The sequence below is a fragment of the Centruroides sculpturatus genome, unplaced genomic scaffold (assembly GCF_000671375.1).
Source record: "Centruroides sculpturatus isolate CEXI.00-Female unplaced genomic scaffold, Cexi_2.0 scaffold733, whole genome shotgun sequence".
NCBI lineage: Eukaryota > Metazoa > Arthropoda > Arachnida > Scorpiones > Buthidae > Centruroides > Centruroides sculpturatus.
This window is the reverse complement of record NW_019384975.1, coordinates 226,848-247,743: the sequence shown is the minus strand read 5'-3', so window position 1 is coordinate 247,743 and position 20,896 is coordinate 226,848. Positions and strand designations below refer to the sequence as shown.

At 27.4% G+C, this 20,896-nt stretch overlaps 1 protein-coding gene and 1 pseudogene across 1 annotated transcript in view; one reads left to right on the top strand and one right to left on the bottom strand.

The window, feature by feature from the left end:
* Positions 1–5,451, top strand: part of LOC111632666 (carboxyl-terminal PDZ ligand of neuronal nitric oxide synthase protein-like) — an 11,003-nt gene extending 5,552 nt beyond the window's left edge. The window contains exons 2-3 of the mRNA XM_023377161.1: positions 4,823–4,894; positions 5,278–5,451. Coding sequence (XP_023232929.1) covers positions 4,823–4,894; positions 5,278–5,394 — 189 coding nt within the window. The 3' untranslated portion in view covers positions 5,395–5,451. The remainder of the gene's footprint in view (positions 1–4,822; positions 4,895–5,277) is intronic.
* Positions 5,452–10,436: 4,985 nt separating this feature from the next.
* Positions 10,437–12,047, bottom strand: LOC111632663 (annotated as a pseudogene).
* Positions 12,048–20,896: the final 8,849 nt, after the last annotated feature.

The window sequence follows — 20,896 nt, the reverse complement described above, 5'->3', positions numbered from 1 at the left end:
GTAGCCCCAAGTCTCCATTCGTGCATAGGGGTGGTTGCGTCTCGATACCTATAAGGGTGCGGGAGATATGAGGCTGAAAGTGGTTGAAAGTGGCTTTCTGTTTCGAATGTTTTTTTCAAATTTGTTTGAATTTAATTTGAATTTGTTCGAATTAAATTCGAATATTGATTCGATTATAGAACGATTGTAAACGTTCCAGAAACGTTGAAAATAGTTCGTTTGACTAAATGTAAAAATTCTCTAATTAGTCTGGAAACGGGGGACCTAATTCTTGCATTCTGTGAAAACGGGTAAGATTAGCTATAATGTAATTATCTTAATCTTCACTATCATTACGTTTTGCCCAGCGAAGCGGGTCCTTGCAGCTAGATTCTAGATTACTTAGAAAAGCAGTCTTTTATATATAAAAAAAACTATATTACATACAAATGTACGAACAAATAAAAACCCAGCGAAGCGGGTCCTTGCAGCTAGTAACAAATAAAATCTTTATTAAGTCCTACACCTCTCATGGCTCCCTTTATTTTCCCACCATCTTGACCTTTTACCACCAAAATTTATTAGCATCAATGCCCCTCATATGTAAGCCACTGTTCCAAATTTTGTCTCTTAATCTTTACCCCATCCTGAGATATTAGGTGAAATAGTCACCAACACACACAAATGTGGAATTGTTTTGCTGTTTTATTTTTTTGTTTTTTGGATTCAGCAGGTCTCAAAACATAATTTGCAAAATCTCAGAGTCAAATTTGACACTATTTCAATTTGTTATGTATACATAATAACTGGGAAAGTAAAAAGAGAAAATTTTGTATATTTAATTTTTCACTAATCAATTTATTAGTTCCATAATAGTTAATTGACAAAATATATATAATTCTAATAATACAAAAACAGTTTCTAAAGATGTTTTAAGATAAAATATAATTTACAATTTATAAATATAACAATCAACACAAATTATCAAGAGTGAAATGTAACAGGTAGATAACTGATAAAAATAAGTTAAAAATTAAAACAAGCTTAAATTGTGTACTATTTTAGTGGATATTGTAAAAATATTTTCTGTAAAAAAGACAACAATTACTATTTGAATTTATTATTTATAATTTAAAATCATTTGTTTAAAAATTATTGTGCATGGAAAGAGATTGTTTTCCTTTTTCTTTTTATTATTATTATCAGTATTTTGTTTCATATATGGTTTATTGTATTTATGATTATTACGATACAAAATAAAATACATAATTCAATTCTTTACTATAATTCTTGAAGTTGCAAAACAATTTCTATATGTAGTAGAAATTGTAATAGAAATTGTTTTACGATTTCAAGAAAATGAATTGTTAGTGATATGATATGGTATATTAAAATTTACTATTGCATATTGTATGAAAGATCTATATATAATTCAGTTATCAAATATATTTAATTTTGAAATGATATTTTAAAATCAAATTAATTTATAAATTATTTAGGTAATTTTGTATTCAAAAGCTTTAATATAAATTTTCATTATATGAAGTTAGTTTATATTGATTCTTGAGTTATGTGGATGAATAAAATTTGCAAGTATTCATATAAAATAATGTTGTTTGATTTTACTGATGCCAGCAGTTTCAAATTGACTGTAATTATCTTAATTATCTTTATTTATTTTGATTAGATTGTTTTATATGTATATTAATGTAAATTAAAAATTTAGACAATAATGATGATTTCAAATTTATACATACAGGTAACCCCCGTATAACATGGCACTTCTCTAGCACGGATTCACTCTAACATGGTTCGAGAATTGGTACCATACCCCGTATAACACGGTACTTTTATAGCACGGATTCACTCTGACACGGTTCAAGAATTGGGTAAAATCCTCGTACAACATGAAATGTAATAAATTTTTACATACTTAAGTACTAATAGTTCACGAAAATTATTATTTTCGTGAACTATTATTACTTGTGTAAATGTTCTTTTCTCGTCTCCATACACATGGTCCTTCGCGAAAATTGTTTCAATTTTGCCAGATCTCGACGCTTCTGCTTCTGGTGTTGCCAGATGTTTTTCCGTTATTCCATAAGTGCTTAGCACCATATAAGGAAATTTATAAAGATCTTTTAACTAGAAGCAAGCAATCTAAAATTACATACACTTTTTGCAAAAGGTAAAGCATGAATCTGAAAATATTGCAGAAAAATGTTCAGAGGATAATGATAACTTGCCAAAAATAAAATGCTCTCGGTTAATAGTGCTTTTGGTGATGAAAAAGAAAACATTGTTTAATTTATATTAATATGTATCTCTTAAGAAAATTTTAATAAAGATATTTATCTTAATTATGAAAATATAGTAGCATGTTTTTTAATTTTTGGAACCTAACCCTCCTTTTCGTACTAGTTCTTTGTTTCGCATAACATGGCAATTTTTTGGAACGTAACTACCGTGTTATATGGGGGTTACCTGTATATAAATTTTAGCAAATAGTTACTTTGATTTGAAGTTTTGAATATATGGGAAACCCATTATAAAGATTTGGAAAAGATTGAAGTAGCAGCAGCCTTTAAACAATGAGATGACACTAAAACTTTAACTGTTAACTCTTAACAATTTTGTATATGATATTAGTTTGGAATATTATAGTTTTATCCAATAGAATTTTTGGTCTTTTAATAGAAAAATTATGCATTTAAATTTAAAAAATTAAAATGTTTTGTATTGCAACTATCATTTTTCATAGTTTTCAGTTTTTTTTTTTTTTTTGAATATATTTAACTGAACCTAAAAATTTCTACCTGTATTTCCATTGAATTTTGCTAACTATAATTTTAACTTTATAGTAAATTTTATGATTTTGGAGATGCTCATTAATTAATATTATGACTTGTATGATTGTATAAAAATAAAATTTAACTTATAGAACAAAATGACTGGGCTGCAGTTGTATTTGTTGTGAAAGTTTCTTTAATTGTAATATTAAATCAAATTCTTAGAATGTAATAAGTAAAAAAAAGAAGCACTGGTTTAAATGTAATAATGTTAGTAGTGATAGTTTGCTGTAATAATAATTAATTAAATTATCAAATAATCCTGATTTATTATCAGTCTAGATTTTGGCTTATTAAATAATTAAAAAATAGCTTTTTATTTATCTGTTTGTTTTATATAAATTATTCTTACAAATTTAATTCATAATTTTTACATAATTATCAATTTTATATTAAACTTTAAATTGATTTTCTAGTCTTGAAGTCTAATATGCATTTTAAATTTTATTAGTAATTTAAAATTTTTAATAAAATTAATTTATATTAAGTAATAAACACTTTAAATATAGCACTTCTAATGTAAATAAATAAATAGAATGTAAATAAAATTTCAATTTCTTTATTCATTGAGAAAAAAGGCCTTGACATAACCTGCTAAGTATTTATAGATGTGATGCCATTACTTTTTTGGATACTGATCTAATGCTTGTTGTATTCAAATCTATTAACCACTATTTTTAAAGAATCATCTGATTAAAGTTTAATTACTAATTTTTTTAATTGTTTAAATTGTTAGAAGAATCATTCTAATAAAAAAAAGATGGTATTTGAAAAAAATGATCTTATTTTAATATGAATGATCTTAAGTGTAGTTTAGATCTCAAACTTTTTATGAAAAATTTAAAAATGAAATGGGGGAATTTTTGTAGTTTTATAACAATAAATTTATACCTTCTTATAAATATATAAATAGTAGTAGAAATTGTAATAGAAATTGTTTTACGATTTCAAGAAAATGAATTGTTAGTGATATGATATGGTATATTAAAATTTACTATTGCATATTGTATGAAAGATCTATATATAATNACACAAATACACAAATGTATAATGAAAAAAAATTTTAATTACTGTTTATATTCTAGGTTGAATATATGGATCAAAATATATTTAATAGATCAATTTAAATATCATTACGTATTGAAATCTCTATGTAATAACATAAAATATTTAAAATATTCAATATAATAGGATCATTGCAAATTTTAATATTAAAAGAAATGCTTATTTATGCAGGAAGAAAGAATAAACTTTGTAAAGAAAAAAATCTACTTTATTAATGTTTTTAGGGTTAGATCATTTTATGTTATTGAAATATGAAAAGCAACAATCTCTAATTTAAAATTTGTTAAAATATGTTGATGAAAAGTTTATTACCATTAAATTTTTCAAAAAGCTTTTATTAAAGAAATTTATTAATTTTTAAATATAGATTTTCTGAATTACCTAATATCATTTAACCTTTAAACATATAATAAAAACTTGAATTAACATTTGTAGTCTTTGTTTATTTGTCCCTCAAAAACTCTTCCATTAGCCAGAGAGTTAATTGAAGGGCAGACAAAAATAAAATGCTTATATTCAGAATAGTAGCCTGAAAAACTATAAAGTATATAATATATTTAAAAGTTAATTAAAACTTGTTTTTAATTTATTTGAATGTTGAAGGATAACAATGCTGTATTCTATTTTTTATTTTTTTAAATAATTTATTCATTTTTACTAGATAAATAACATAATACTATAGTTTTATTATTAACAAAAATTTAGGAATAAATAGATTGTATGAAAAGGAATAGATGTATTCACTATTTCTTTAATTTTGCATTTATGATTTGATTTATATATTTTAAAATTAATATTTTTATTAACATATTTATGAAATAATCTTAAGATAAAAATTATTTTATTTTTATTTTGTTTTAATTTTTAACTATTTTATGAATGAAAGTTTTAAAATTACATATTAATATCTTTGTAAATTTTTACTTTAGTACATAGGTACTTTAGATGTTCCTCGTCCTAGTAGTAGAATGGAAATTGTGGCAGCTATGAGAAGGATACGGGTAAGTGAAATTTTAAAAATTTATATAATTAGTGTATTGCTCCTAACCAATACATTCTATAAGCATTATACAAATACTGTATACATATAATATTGATATTTTTGAATTATATATTATTAATATTTTTTCTTTTAAATGTTTGTATTATAAATTTAATATTTTTAAAGAAAAGAGATAACCAGTAAATTTAGCAACAGTTTGTTTATTTTAGAAAAGTTAAATTTAGGGAACACTATACAGAATAAAACAAAGCTATTGTTTATCTAATGAACAAAAAACTAGCTTTGTAATTCTATGATTTTTTATAATAAGGATATTTATTATATGTTTCTCAAATATATGAATTTTTCAGTTAAATTAAATTTTTTTTTTTTTAATTTTAGTATGAATTCAAGGCTAAAGGAATAAAAAAGAAAAAAGTTACAGTAACTGTATCAGTTGATGGAGTTAAAGTTAATTTAAGAAAAAAGCAAAAGGTAAGCCATTTGTTTCACTTTTAATAATTAATAATGTTTGATATACAACCAGACAAAAAATTTTCAATCAGCACAAATTTTTAAAGTCAAGTGTGTTTTGAAGTTCATTACAAAGAAGCAAATCATTATACATTAAAATAAATAACAAGAAGTGAGAGAGCTATTTTTACTACAGAAACCTTAGTTTTTCATAATGCTAACTTGAATTTTACAAGCAGAAGAAGATATAAAACAAAAAATGAAGATTGGAAAAGTTCCCATTCATATAGTCTGATCATGTAAGATTACGTTAATTGATAATTATGCAAAGCTTAAAACAAACTGTCATACTCATGTGAATATTAGTACCTAGTCAAATAATGTATACGTGCTTTATATGGCCAGTTATGCAGTCAAGTTAACCAACTAAAATGGCATCAAAAAATACTACTCTAGTGACTTCAAAAAGCAAATGAGAAATTTACTATTGAAAGGGCATAGTCAGAAGTATATTGCAAAAGCTCAACAAAGGCTTGTGGAAAAAAAAGTAAAGTAATAAGCATTGTTAGCTTATAAGAAGTGTAGCTAGAGATGGTCAATGAAATATTAAATACACTGATTGAGTTTTTCTACTGTAAATTATATAATTGGGAACTTTACACTTTTCATTTTTGTTTATATTTTTACTGCCTGTAAAATACAAGTTAGTATTATGAAAAAATTGATGTTTTTATATTCAAAATATCATTCTTTCATTTCTTGTTATTTATTTTACAATGAAATAATGATTTGCTTTTTTGTAATAAACTTGAAATTATATTTGATCTTGAAAATTCAGGGGATTGGAATTTTTATCAGGTATTGTATAATATTTTAAAACAAGTAAAAATGAATAAAATATTTAAAAGTTTCAAATTCCAAAAATAAGTTATTTCATGTTACAATAATTTTCAGAATTTTTAAAGTAAAAAATGTAACTGAGAGACTTTCATTTTGATTGCTGTAAAGCAATGAAATACATGATTTTGTTTAATTATTTTTATATGTAAATATAATGATACTTTACTTTGTCATTTATTTACATTAATTGGACCGTTTATTTTGAAAGTGGTGTAAGTCCATTTTTGGAAAAAATTGAGAAAACACATAATATACATACAATTTAGTGTGAACTTTTTATTTATAAACAATTCACACTTAACATTTTAAAATAACCATAAGCTTTGATCAATTGAAAATTTATCGATAAATGACATTGCATAACCATTGATTTTGAAAGTGGTATAAGTCCATTTTCTACAGTCTAAGCACTTGGGCTATCCATAAATTACATGTGCATTTTTCTTGAAATGTTTACTTTTCCCTCTTGTCTCAGTTTGTCCAAGTTTTTGTAACCCCTTTCCCTCTATGGATGTCCAACATAACTCTATCCCTGTTAAAACCTTCATCACTTTATGAATGATAGATACCATAAGTAGAAATGAAACATACAAGAAACTTTGAAATAAATATAATAAAATGCATATTGTATAAAATTTAATGAAATAAATGGATGTCCACTAATACTCAACCCTCCTTGTCCAACTTGTCTTAACCCCTCCCTCCCTTTCAGTGTGGACATCATTTAAAGACAGCCCCTTACAACAGAAGAGTAAAACTGTAAATATTACCAACAAATGTACAATTTGATGGACTAGAAAAAAATCCATGTAATGAATCTAAATGAAAAGCAGTGTCTAATGGTAAGCTCATAATAATGATAAATTTATCATAAAATAGTTTAACAATAAGTAAATATTTTTAATGTTCAGAATAAACAATACTATTTTATTTCTTGTTATTATANGGTAAGGCTTATTTTAATGTGAAATTTAAGCATATTTTTATATAATAATAATAATAATTTAAAAATATAAATTAATTTTAATTTTTATATTTCTATACAACTTTATTTTCAAAAATATAAAATACAGTATAATCTGCTTAATGCAGTCATATTAGAACATGCTTGTATTGGTAACATTAATTAGGATAAGTAAGACTACAACTAACTAATGAAAGTGAATGAAATGAACTAAGTCAATGAACTAGAATCTCCAGTAGATTCTGGTTCCATTGACTCTGACATTAAAAAGACGTTAAAACAATTAAAAATTGTATAATTTGAAGATTTATTAATTATAATTAGGGCACATTCCACCAACAAAATATACAGTTGATACTAGTGCCTAATACTATGCTGGATCAAGGTCAAGACAGAGCTGCTGAAAAAAGATGTTACATTGTTAATGTGCTGTTAGTGTATGTATCTGTAATTAAAAATTTGCTGATTGTAACAGGTGTTTAGTATGACTGCTTTCTGTAATGTGATGTATGTACTAGATAAGGCTGAATGTTTCTAATCTTTTGTATATGATGCTTGTACAAGAGAGGATGATAGGCACAATAATCATCTCGCCCATTCTCTATATGCATCTTATTTTGTGAGTGAGTTCTGAGCATTTAATGATTTTTTAAAGTATTTTTTTTTTTATTGTAGGTATTTGGAATGGATATATCTGTGTGTGATTTTGTTTTGTTTATTAATGAATGTGTTGTTATTAGCATGTCCCAAGACATCTAAGTTAATGCTGATAATGTTATTCATGATTACAATAAACAACTTTTACTTTGTATTAATTTACTTATCTATGTTAATATTACTTTTATGCATATACACAAACTATATTTAATTCTGTTGACTGTGAATAGTAATTATTTATTATATGTTATGTCATGAAATATGCAGTTTTCATCCAACATCTTGTTACATGAGGAATTTGCAGGAAAACATCAGCATTTAACAAAAGGGACAGGATTCTTAAACCAGAGAAATTAAACCAGAGATGTTGATATATGTAATATATTGTATTGTATTATTTTTTCTGGTTATACTTGCATTTAAAACACAAGATTCTCATATGCAAGACACTTGCATTACCCATGAGAATTTTTTTTTGAGCACTGATGTTTTCCTGCAAGGCAAAAGAGATTTTTATGATACACACTGTATATGTAGTTTCATTAAGACAATATATACAACCAGATTTAAAATTTAGTAATTAAGTAAATGAAAATATTTTGAATTATAACAGCTGCAATGAAAATGTCAATTATTTCAATCAAATTGCTATATTATTTCAAGAGTTTGCTTTCAATGAATTAAATTTACATCAATTGGCAGTGGCATCATCCCTTATAAAGATAATCAGTTATGTAAAGATTAGAATTATTAGTTTTCTGTATTTGTATTAATTTTCATTTAGAATTATGTACAGTACCTGTCATAAGTTCTTAATTTTCATATAGTGTGTTAAGCACCTTAGGCTGATTTTTCTTCTTTCAAAATACTGTACCATAAATCTGACATATTTCATTGTTTATACACAAAAGCAGTCATGATTTTATAGTAATAATTACAGTTTGAGAAACAAAGTGCATTATTGAAAGTTGAAACATTATTTTTAGAATTTATTGGTAAAATCATAAAATGACTTTTAGAATTTTTTTCTTTATAAATAAAATACATAATAAACATCATATTTTTCAGATTTTTAAATTGCTTTTGTAATGGAAGAATTTATAGATATCCAACAAAAATAATAAGAATTAAAATATTTGAAAAATATACTTATTGATAAAAAGTTGCCAAACAGAACTGTCTGAATATTGCAAAACTTGACATACAACTATGACTCAGATAGATATGTAAATGATTACAGTTATCACCCAATTGCATGCCAGATAATTCCACTTTAAAATCAATACTCTTAAATCGTATCCTATAAAAGACTTGCAGAACCCACTGTTCAGAATTTTTAGTATACCTGTTGTATGAATGAAGGTCTTTGAAACACTAGGCTTGCTTGTGTCTGCAAGGAGGTGTTGGGACAGAGATTATGTGAGGGTATATACAAATGTTGGACATGCTCTGGATGCCTCAGATAAACCACCAGAAGAGATCATGAGACAAGCATCAACAGCTGCATTTTTGTCCATCATCTAGAGACAAATGGAAGCCTTGCTACAGAACTTTGTTTATTCTCATAAAATTGGCAAGTCAATAGAGGTAAATTTGCATGTACAGTGACCACTTGTGACCACTCTAACCTGCCATTAGCACTCCAACAATGTTGGCTTTGTCTGCAATGATGCGTAACAGAGAACTATTGTGCATGGACTGGTAGCATATCATTTTTAGCAACGAATCCTGGTTCTGTTTTAGAATGGACAACTCTTATGTTAGTGTGGAGGATCACTGATGAGTGCTTTAATTCCATCTTTACTGTTGAATGGCACACTGCTTCTATTACTAGTGTGATGGTCTGGGAAGCCATCTCATTATGAAAGTTACTCACTCTTGGTAATGGTTGGTATGAGAAATATTAACAGCACAGCAGTACATTCAGAAAATCTATATCTTGATGCATTGTCTTTCATGACAGGGATGCAAACAGTCCTTGCAGACTGCAAATTGACAAGTATCTAAAGGAAGACTATAAAATGAAAAATATTTCAATAATTAATAAGTATCTTTTATTAACATGCCCATAGCTATTGTGTGACATTGTGGACAGTCCAATAAACCATATATGCCATCATAAATGTTTTGAAATTTGAACAAATGAATTTTAATTTTTTTTTGTGTTTATGGCATCCCTTGTATTTTCACTGCATACAGACAGGTTTAACATCTAAGGTTTAATTTGAGACAAGAACAGAAGCAGACTAGATCCTGAACATTTCCAAATTCTTCTTTTCCTAAATAAAAATCTGTAGTAGGTGAGAATGAGAACAATTATTTGTTAATCTAATGTAGTAGAAATACAGGTACTTTAAAAAAAGCTACTTTAAACTCAAAGCCAAAATTAAAAATTTAAAGTTTTATTTTTTAAAATGTAGTACATTTTTTTTTCTTGTTACTTTTTTGTTTTACTTTATTAATATATTGAAAATATTGAAATAAATAACTATTAACTAAATAAGTTACATAAGATAATTAAGTTCAATAAATATTCAGGATATTTGAGATCTGATTAATATTCAAATTCATTAAAAGTGATATTCAACTCATCTCTACTGATGCTAAATCTTTATTCATCATCAACATTATATCAAGTTAAGCTGTAGAAAATGGAAATACAGTAATACCTTGAACTTACATGATAGATGGGACCGAACGATAACGGTGTAAGTTGAATTCATGTAAGTTGGGGTATTTTTTTTTCTCCCACAAAATTTCCTCATAGCATGCTAATAATTTTTTTATTTCTTGTTTTGTAGTAGAAATGCACTCTTTGTTGGAGTCTAGATTTTCTAAAATTTGTAACCCCTTTTGAATTGAACTGAGGCCTTCTGTCAAGTTTCCAACAGTCATTTGATCTTATGATTCAATAGTCTTGACAAGTTCTTCAATGTCTTGACATTGAAGAACTTGTCAAGACTCTTGCTCACGCATTTCTGTGAGCTCATCAATTGTCAGCTCCTGATTGTGAGAATCCAGCAGTTCTTGAACGTCATCGCTATCCACTTCTAAATTTATTTGGCTGGCAAGATCGACAACTTCTTCAATCACATTACCAATTTAATCAGGCTCTGGCACTGATTCCTCCTGAGTTTCAGTGGTAAAAAAAAGGACACAGTTTTTTCCAGATGCCATTTAAAGCTTTTTTGTGAAACTTCATTCCTAGATTGTCCAATGATTCTCACTGCATCTAAAACATTGAATTGTTTCCAAAAGTTGTTAACAGAGAGCTCGTTTTGTCTCATAGCTTCATACAGATGTGCAAACAATTGTCTTGTGTAATAAGCTTTGAATGTTTTGATGACTCCCCGATCTTTCGGTTGAAGCAAGCTGGTTGTATTTGGTGGCAAAAATACAACTTTTACACGTGTCAAAATTAGTTAAAGTTGCAGGAGGATGACCTGGTGCATTGTCGATTATTAGCATCACTTTAAAGGGAATTTGTTTAGATTGGCAAGAATGTTCAACTTCAGGTATGAAGTGATGACCAAACCAGTCCTCAAAAAGAGAAGCTGTCACCCAAGCTTTAAGATTTGACTTCCAAATCACAGGCAAGCCAGCTTTTGATTTATTTTTCAATGCTCTTGGATTTTCTGAGCTATAAACTAAGAGAGGTTTTAACATACAATCACCAGTTGCATTCACGTCAACCATCACTGTCAATCGATCTTTGGCGGCCTTAAAACCTGGAAAGGTTTTCTCTTCATGCACGATAAAAGTTCTTTTGAGCATCTTCTTCCAGAACAGGCCAGTCTCATCTATGTTGAATATGGTTTGGCTGGTATAGCCACCTTCATCTATCATAGTTTTGAATTTCTCTGGATAGTAAGATGCAGCCTCTCTATCAGCACTTGCCACCTCTCCATTTTCTGCAATGCTATGCCAATTACAGCAACTTTTGAATCGGCTGAACCAACCGTTACTAGCTTTAAACTCTTCATCTTTAGTCACTTCTCCAGCATCCTCTTTCAATCTCAAAAATCAGCTTAGCTTGAGATCACACCGTGCTCTGATCAACAGGACAATTTTTCACATTTACTTGATTATCACGCCAAAAGTTTAACATTGTTTCCATCTCAGTGATAATACCATGATGTTTACAAATGATGCTTGAATTTAAAGATTGAGCATTTTTCAGTTTTGAGAATTTTTTTCTTTGCCTTTTATAATTGTTCTGACCATCGATTCTGGTAGATCAAACTCCTTTGCCAATTCACAAATTTTCATTTTTGTATTGAAGTCTTTAATAATGTTAACTTTACATTCCAAAGATAAAGTTTTTGTTTTCTTGTTTGATGCAGAAGAATCAGTTCTACTTTGTTTGGATGACATAGTAGAGTCTCTCAAGTCTCTGTAGATATAACAAACACAGAAATAAATAACACAGAATAAATTGTAGCTATGCATTGATTCCGCACAACACATCTGAACATGTAAGCTGAACAATAGTTTGGGGGGAGTGAGTAATCAAGAGTTGCATGGTGCTCAAACAAAAGACAAATAGACGAGATTTGAAAATCGCGTAACTCTGGGTTCACATAAGTCGGGGTAGTGTAAGTTGAGGTATTACCGTTGTGAGCCCGCAGATTTTTACGGGACTCTTAAAAATTCAAATTTTCTGTTAATTGTAAATATCTTCGGAAAAAACCCAAAGAATTTGAACTAGATTGGATTTCACCGATTGTATAACAACTAGCTGGAAAAGTTTACACTTAGGTGTGAAGAATGCACCGTCATCGTCAACAAAAGTCAATCATGTGACAGTTTCCCACGCGAATGATATAAAAGCTCGAATCCCCGGAAGCTCAAGCGCAATCTCTCGGAAGTATACTTGTAACTGTGTGTTTTGTCTCCATACACTGGATCGACAGGACATAAGACAGAACTTCCATTGCCATTAAGGAACATATTCATCGAACGCATGATGGTTATATCCGCATTGAGGTATTTGCATTGCTTTAGAGCTTGAGAACTCTCTCTCTCAGACTAGCCGTTAGAGCTATTAGGCGTCCCTTTAGGGTGTAGTGAACTTATGTTAGCTGCATTTATTCTTAGTTGTATCTAACCACATTTAACATATATATTGTTATCGCCTTATGTATCATAGCTTAGCCATTCAATAAATGCTTGTTATTTTGTTGAACCTGTTTCCTGTCATTTAAGGACACCTGCCAGCTTCCTCACCCCCTCCCCACTCGATTTGCCCTCCTAGCCATCCAACAGACTCCAAGATTGGGTTTTATCAACTTGTTGCAGAGTAAGTGGTCATTTGGGGATTAACCAGTGACTAATTGCTAATCACTGTAGTATATGAATACTATATGAATAAATTGAGAGAGATGTTATGTAGCCTAATGAAATACAATGGAATAATAGCAAACTTCATAATAATGAACCTTTCAGAATAACAGTTTTAGATGTTTCTCAAATCAATCTCAATAAGAATCTACAATAAAATCTTTGTGTTGTTTGTTCATATTTATAACAAACTTTTAGTTTAACATTCCTATTTTGTCAGTCTTACAGTAACAGAATTTTCAACTCACTATAACAATTTTGTTACAGTATTCTCTCTATTCAGTTGCTGCTTTTTAACTGCTAAATAAATACAAAGAAGAGAGATGAGCTTGGAAGAAATTAACAAGTTGTTAGGTGGCTCCTGTTTATTTCCTTTGGTATAAGAAGCCAAAGCATAGGAATAATATGATTTAAAGGCATGAACTTAATTGAAAAATTCAAGACTAAACTGTTTTATTTATATAAGTAAAAAAAAAAACTATATNTGTGTGTGATTTTGTTTTGTTTATTAATGAATGTGTTGTTATTAGCATGTCCCAAGACATCTAAGTTAATGCTGATAATGTTATTCATGATTACAATAAACAACTTTTACTTTGTATTAATTTACTTATCTATGTTAATATTACTTTTATGCATATACACAAACTATATTTAATTCTGTTGACTGTGAATAGTAATTATTTATTATATGTTATGTCATGAAATATGCAGTTTTCATCCAACATCTTGTTACATGAGGAATTTGCAGGAAAACATCAGCATTTAACAAAAGGGACAGGATTCTTAAACCAGAGAAATTAAACCAGAGATGTTGATATATGTAATATATTGTATTGTATTATTTTTTCTGGTTATACTTGCATTTAAAACACAAGATTCTCATATGCAAGACACTTGCATTACCCATGAGAATTTTTTTTTGAGCACTGATGTTTTCCTGCAAGGCAAAAGAGATTTTTATGATACACACTGTATATGTAGTTTCATTAAGACAATATATACAACCAGATTTAAAATTTAGTAATTAAGTAAATGAAAATATTTTGAATTATAACAGCTGCAATGAAAATGTCAATTATTTCAATCAAATTGCTATATTATTTCAAGAGTTTGCTTTCAATGAATTAAATTTACATCAATTGGCAGTGGCATCATCCCTTATAAAGATAATCAGTTATGTAAAGATTAGAATTATTAGTTTTCTGTATTTGTATTAATTTTCATTTAGAATTATGTACAGTACCTGTCATAAGTTCTTAATTTTCATATAGTGTGTTAAGCACCTTAGGCTGATTTTTCTTCTTTCAAAATACTGTACCATAAATCTGACATATTTCATTGTTTATACACAAAAGCAGTCATGATTTTATAGTAATAATTACAGTTTGAGAAACAAAGTGCATTATTGAAAGTTGAAACATTATTTTTAGAATTTATTGGTAAAATCATAAAATGACTTTTAGAATTTTTTTCTTTATAAATAAAATACATAATAAACATCATATTTTTCAGATTTTTAAATTGCTTTTGTAATGGAAGAATTTATAGATATCCAACAAAAATAATAAGAATTAAAATATTTGAAAAATATACTTATTGATAAAAAGTTGCCAAACAGAACTGTCTGAATATTGCAAAACTTGACATACAACTATGACTCAGATAGATATGTAAATGATTACAGTTATCACCCAATTGCATGCCAGATAATTCCACTTTAAAATCAATACTCTTAAATCGTATCCTATAAAAGACTTGCAGAACCCACTGTTCAGAATTTTTAGTATACCTGTTGTATGAATGAAGGTCTTTGAAACACTAGGCTTGCTTGTGTCTGCAAGGAGGTGTTGGGACAGAGATTATGTGAGGGTATATACAAATGTTGGACATGCTCTGGATGCCTCAGATAAACCACCAGAAGAGATCATGAGACAAGCATCAACAGCTGCATTTTTGTCCATCATCTAGAGACAAATGGAAGCCTTGCTACAGAACTTTGTTTATTCTCATAAAATTGGCAAGTCAATAGAGGTAAATTTGCATGTACAGTGACCACTTGTGACCACTCTAACCTGCCATTAGCACTCCAACAATGTTGGCTTTGTCTGCAATGATGCGTAACAGAGAACTATTGTGCATGGACTGGTAGCATATCATTTTTAGCAACGAATCCTGGTTCTGTTTTAGAATGGACAACTCTTATGTTAGTGTGGAGGATCACTGATGAGTGCTTTAATTCCATCTTTACTGTTGAATGGCACACTGCTTCTATTACTAGTGTGATGGTCTGGGAAGCCATCTCATTATGAAAGTTACTCACTCTTGGTAATGGTTGGTATGAGAAATATTAACAGCACAGCAGTACATTCAGAAAATCTATATCTTGATGCATTGTCTTTCATGACAGGGATGCAAACAGTCCTTGCAGACTGCAAATTGACAAGTATCTAAAGGAAGACTATAAAATGAAAAATATTTCAATAATTAATAAGTATCTTTTATTAACATGCCCATAGCTATTGTGTGACATTGTGGACAGTCCAATAAACCATATATGCCATCATAAATGTTTTGAAATTTGAACAAATGAATTTTAATTTTTTTTTGTGTTTATGGCATCCCTTGTATTTTCACTGCATACAGACAGGTTTAACATCTAAGGTTTAATTTGAGACAAGAACAGAAGCAGACTAGATCCTGAACATTTCCAAATTCTTCTTTTCCTAAATAAAAATCTGTAGTAGGTGAGAATGAGAACAATTATTTGTTAATCTAATGTAGTAGAAATACAGGTACTTTAAAAAAAGCTACTTTAAACTCAAAGCCAAAATTAAAAATTTAAACATAATTTAGATGAATGGAGAGTCTACTGCCTCAGGTGCCAAATTGGAATGGATACTAAAAAGACATTGTAATGTTTATTGGTGTTGTTCTTGTGCTGTCTTATTCATATAACCTTTACCAGGACTTTTCTAAATCATTTAGAAAAGTCCTGGTAAAGGTTATATGAATGCATCAGTACTATTAGATTATAGCTATATTTTCCTAAATAATGTATAACTTCTTTAGTATTCAATAGAATTGAGCTGTCAAATATTTACTGTAGCTTACATTAAAAAAGACAATGTCTTCATATTTAAAAGTAGTTAGACTAGAAATTATTTTTACATTTTTAATGTTGTAGTCAGTAAGATCATTAATAAGTTATAAAATGTAATAAAAAAATAATAGTAGTTTCATTTCAGAAAGATAGCACTTAAGAGATTTAATAAAAACAAAGTGATTTTCTTTTTTTAAATTTGTTCATTTGTTTAATCATTTATATAATTAGACTAACTGTTACCCGCGACTTTGCCCACGTGTATTTTGCAAGCAAACACCATTTATATTCAGTATTTCAACAACCATAGTAATTGTCATATAACACCTACTGCTGAGAATGATGAGAATTGCTGAGAATCAAATAAACTGTTTTCAATTTGATCAATTTTCTGAAATATTTACAATTGTTCTATAATTGAACCAATGTGCAATAATAAATTTGAATTTAAAACAGTTCAAACATTTGGATAAAAAATTGAAATATATAAAAATATTTATAATAATGTCTGAAATGTTACCAATGAAGACTAAACGTAGTTGAAAACAAAAATACGCATCTAAAATAGTACTGATAGTACAGTAGAAGCTGTTCTTCAGGTTAAACCTTAATCCTCTCCTTAAGGAGGGATTTCCAAAAATCCCTTCTTAGTGTGCGTTTTTATGACGTACCCTAACTGTGTACCAATTTTCACCTCTTTAGGTTCAGTGGTTTGCTCTGGGCAATGATGAATCAATCAGTCAGTCAGTCAGGACAACTAATTTTATGTATTTAGATTTATTGTAATTATTAAATTACAATAAATCTTTTTTGCTATTAAATATTTAATTTTATTTTAGATATTGGAATATAAGATTTTTTTTTATAAATGAACTAAATTTATAAAAAATTCAGTCTTTTGGTGGTAACTTATATAGAGCAAATAAAAATCTTTAATAAACATCATTTTCATCAGGAAAAGGCAAATAGAATGTGTAGAACAAAGAATTTTTCATGTAAAGAAACATAAATTTGAAGTTGATTATGTATGTGATAAATACATAGTGTAAATGCAAAATAAAATAAATTTTATTTTTGTGAAAACTGAATATTGTACATAAAGAGTAAGTGTGGTAGAAGTAAAATTTGTTTTAGAGAAAAATAAATAATATAGAAAAGGTATTTATAAAGGTATAAGATGCAATAATTGTAGTTTGGTAACAACTGTGATAACATCGTAAATGTATAAAAGAATTACAAAATTTTATGAAGTTGACTACTTTACTTCAAAACTCAGTAGTCAATAATATTGATTTGTTTACAGGTTGTTGATTTTTTAGTATACGAAGCATGTTTCAAAAGTATAGTGTTTTAGTGTCTCAGGTATTTTAATAATGATGACATTATTCCAGTTGGGATCATAGCTGTTGTCAAGCTGTTGTGCATTTTGCAAGTTGTGTGTCTTTTCTGCATTGTGAAGTTTCTTCACAATTTACATCTTATACACCTCTTTTACAATTTTGAATGAACCAAACATTTTTAGTAAAATTTTAGTGGAACATATCTTAAAAATTTTGAAGCTAGGAATTTAAAATATTAACAATCTCAGTTTAATATATTATTATATAATGCATGAGCATTAATTGGATAGTTGAAGACGGTTCTTTGTATTGCTTTAGTGTTATAAATGTACGCAGCAGAAACCTTTAACATGACCATCTGTAAAAATCTAATAATTATAGTTTATAGGATATAAAATTTAAGAATAATGCATATAATTAGGATAACCGATGATATAAATGTAAGATAAGTTTCTATTTCAAATATTATTTAATGTTTGTTCTTTTTTATGTATGTAAAGAATATAAATTAATTCCAAATCATAAGTTTGAAACTTAATATTTTAATGTAATTCCAAGTCTGATTATGATTTGAAAGTTTCATTTGTTTAATTTGAATGCAGTTCTTCTAAGAAAAAATATTGATGGACCATTTTTAATACTTACATCAATTATTTGTTACCATATAGATTTTTATTTTGAGATATACTAATGTTTTTTTTTATAAAGCTTAGATTTTTTAATAATAATTATTTAAAATAATACATAACTATTTGTGTAAAAGTAAAACGTTTGCTCTGATTATTTGTCAAAAGAATTTGAAGTGCAGATTGTTTATACTGAAGTGAAAAATAAATATTAAAAATAGACATTGTATAATTTTTAGAGAATTGAAACTGTTCAGTATTATTAATAATTAAAATTAAAATTTGTGAACGTTGTGAATATGCACAAGAACATGCATTTAGAGAAAGGAAAATCATCGTTACAAGATAAGAATGGAAAACGGCCAAGAAAAAAATTATCTTTTAAAGATCCTGAAGCTGAAATTTTATCTGCTAATAATGAAAAAAAATCATTAACTATTCCAAGATGTAAAGAATTAAAAAGTCTAAATTATGAAAATAATAATATTACAACAGAGAATTTTATTTTGGATACCAGAAGATTAAGTTCTAGTTTAGAAGATTTGGAGTTAGAGGTAATTTAATAAATACCTATATCTAGAATTAATTAGAATTTTATCTATTAGAGTAATAATATGTTTAAGTAAAATAGATAAATAGATAATAGATGCTACCAATGGTATTAATAATTTTTTTGTGAAGAATTTTAATTCAAGAATGAAGTTTTTATTAATTATATAATGAATAATTGTCTTCATAATGCCATAATAATAATTATACAACAAAGTACATTAATAGTAATAAATTCTTTTATAGTAAAAAGCCAAGGTCATAAATTTATTAGTGTAGAACATTTAGTGTATATATAAAAACCAAATAAACATGAGCTAGATTTTTCTCCTGCAAGTTTAATTAATTGAATAAGTTTGACCTAGAAGTTAGCAATGCTGCTATTTTGAGAGAATTTTAATTGTTAGAATTTAGTTTACAATTAATTAACAATTGAGAAATGTCTGAAATAAAGATTGGCTTAGATCTTTTCTTGTATATTTGATTTTAAAAAAAATACTAAAAGTTAATTATATATCATTGTAAGTTAAGGAAGATGATAATATTTAACATCATAATGAAAATATTTGTAAGTTCAAGAAAGTAGGAAATCAAGAAAAAAAATCCTTCAAATTTAAAAAAAATAGATTATATTTTGTTAAATCAATATATATATATATATATAATATTTTCATTTAGAAAGTATCAAATATAATAAAATTTTTTATTTAATGCATCAATATGTTTTTATTATAATTATAATCTGATGATAGGTAAAAATTGAAGATATTTTGGAGAAATTTGAATTTTATAATAAGTATCTTCTATCTAGGATGCAGAAGGAATGGATCTTTATGATTTAAATTATAATAGAACTATTGATGATTTTCAAAGTAATATATTTTACTATATAATCAATATATTTTTATATTTAAATATCATAGCATTCTTACATACAAAAGTTAAAACTTTTTTACATCATCTAATAATTTTTAATATAATGTTTTATATTAAAAATTAATATATTTGTGATAAAATATTAATTCTATCGTCTTTAATACTTTAAATATATTATATTGATGAAGTTTGATAATGATAACTACAGGAATGAAATAAAATAAAATTTATAAATAATTTTAATAGAATAATTAATTTACATTATATTGAAATATTCAAAATAGCCATACATGATATTTTAAATATGTTAAAAATTAATTTGTAAATTAATTTTTAATATGTAACATGTAATTTATATTACATGCAAGAATTTATATCTGCAGATGCTGAAGATGCATAGATTATATAATAAAATGTTATCTGATATATTGATGATGATTTCTCTGGTGTATTTCTGAAGTTTTTTTTTCTTTTCTTATATGAAAATACGAAATGGTGCAATTAAAACTGTATGTAATAGTTTCATATTGAATTAATATGTTTGGTTTTAATTTATGTCACTTGATAAGTGAAGTACAGTGGTGCCTTGTATAATGTACGCCTCGAATAACGGACGTTGCGAACAACGGACTTTCTATTTGGCCATTACGTGACTCGAGCAATGGACTGGCTGTGAACAACGGACTTTCCGTTTGGCAGTTATGTTAGGCAAACAATGGACTTTCTGCGAACAAGTGTGAATGACGTTTCCACTCTTTTGCCGTTGCCAATGACAATCTGCTATTTTTATAATATATTAATATTATTAGAATATATTATTAGTATATCTGAAGTACAGAGCTCCCATTGGGATTCGGCTTGCTCCCTTGTTTATTACATACATCACCTCAGTGCAGGGTACATTTATTCAAGTGTTGTGCAAATCATGGCTTCTAAAAAAACAGAAAGGTGATTTCAATTGAAACAAAGCAAAGAAATCATCAGAAGGAATGAAAGTTGACAGAAATTTCCTTGTCAAATGGGGAGAGGTTCAGGAGTTTACCAACACTCATTATCCAAACAGAGCTGAGGCCAACAGGATCAATGATCTCTACAATGACATCCTTGCCCATCATTTCCGACAGGTGTTGAAGAAGAGAGAGAAACAGACCACTTTGGACATGTTTTTCAAGAAGCGAGCTGCCAAAAGACC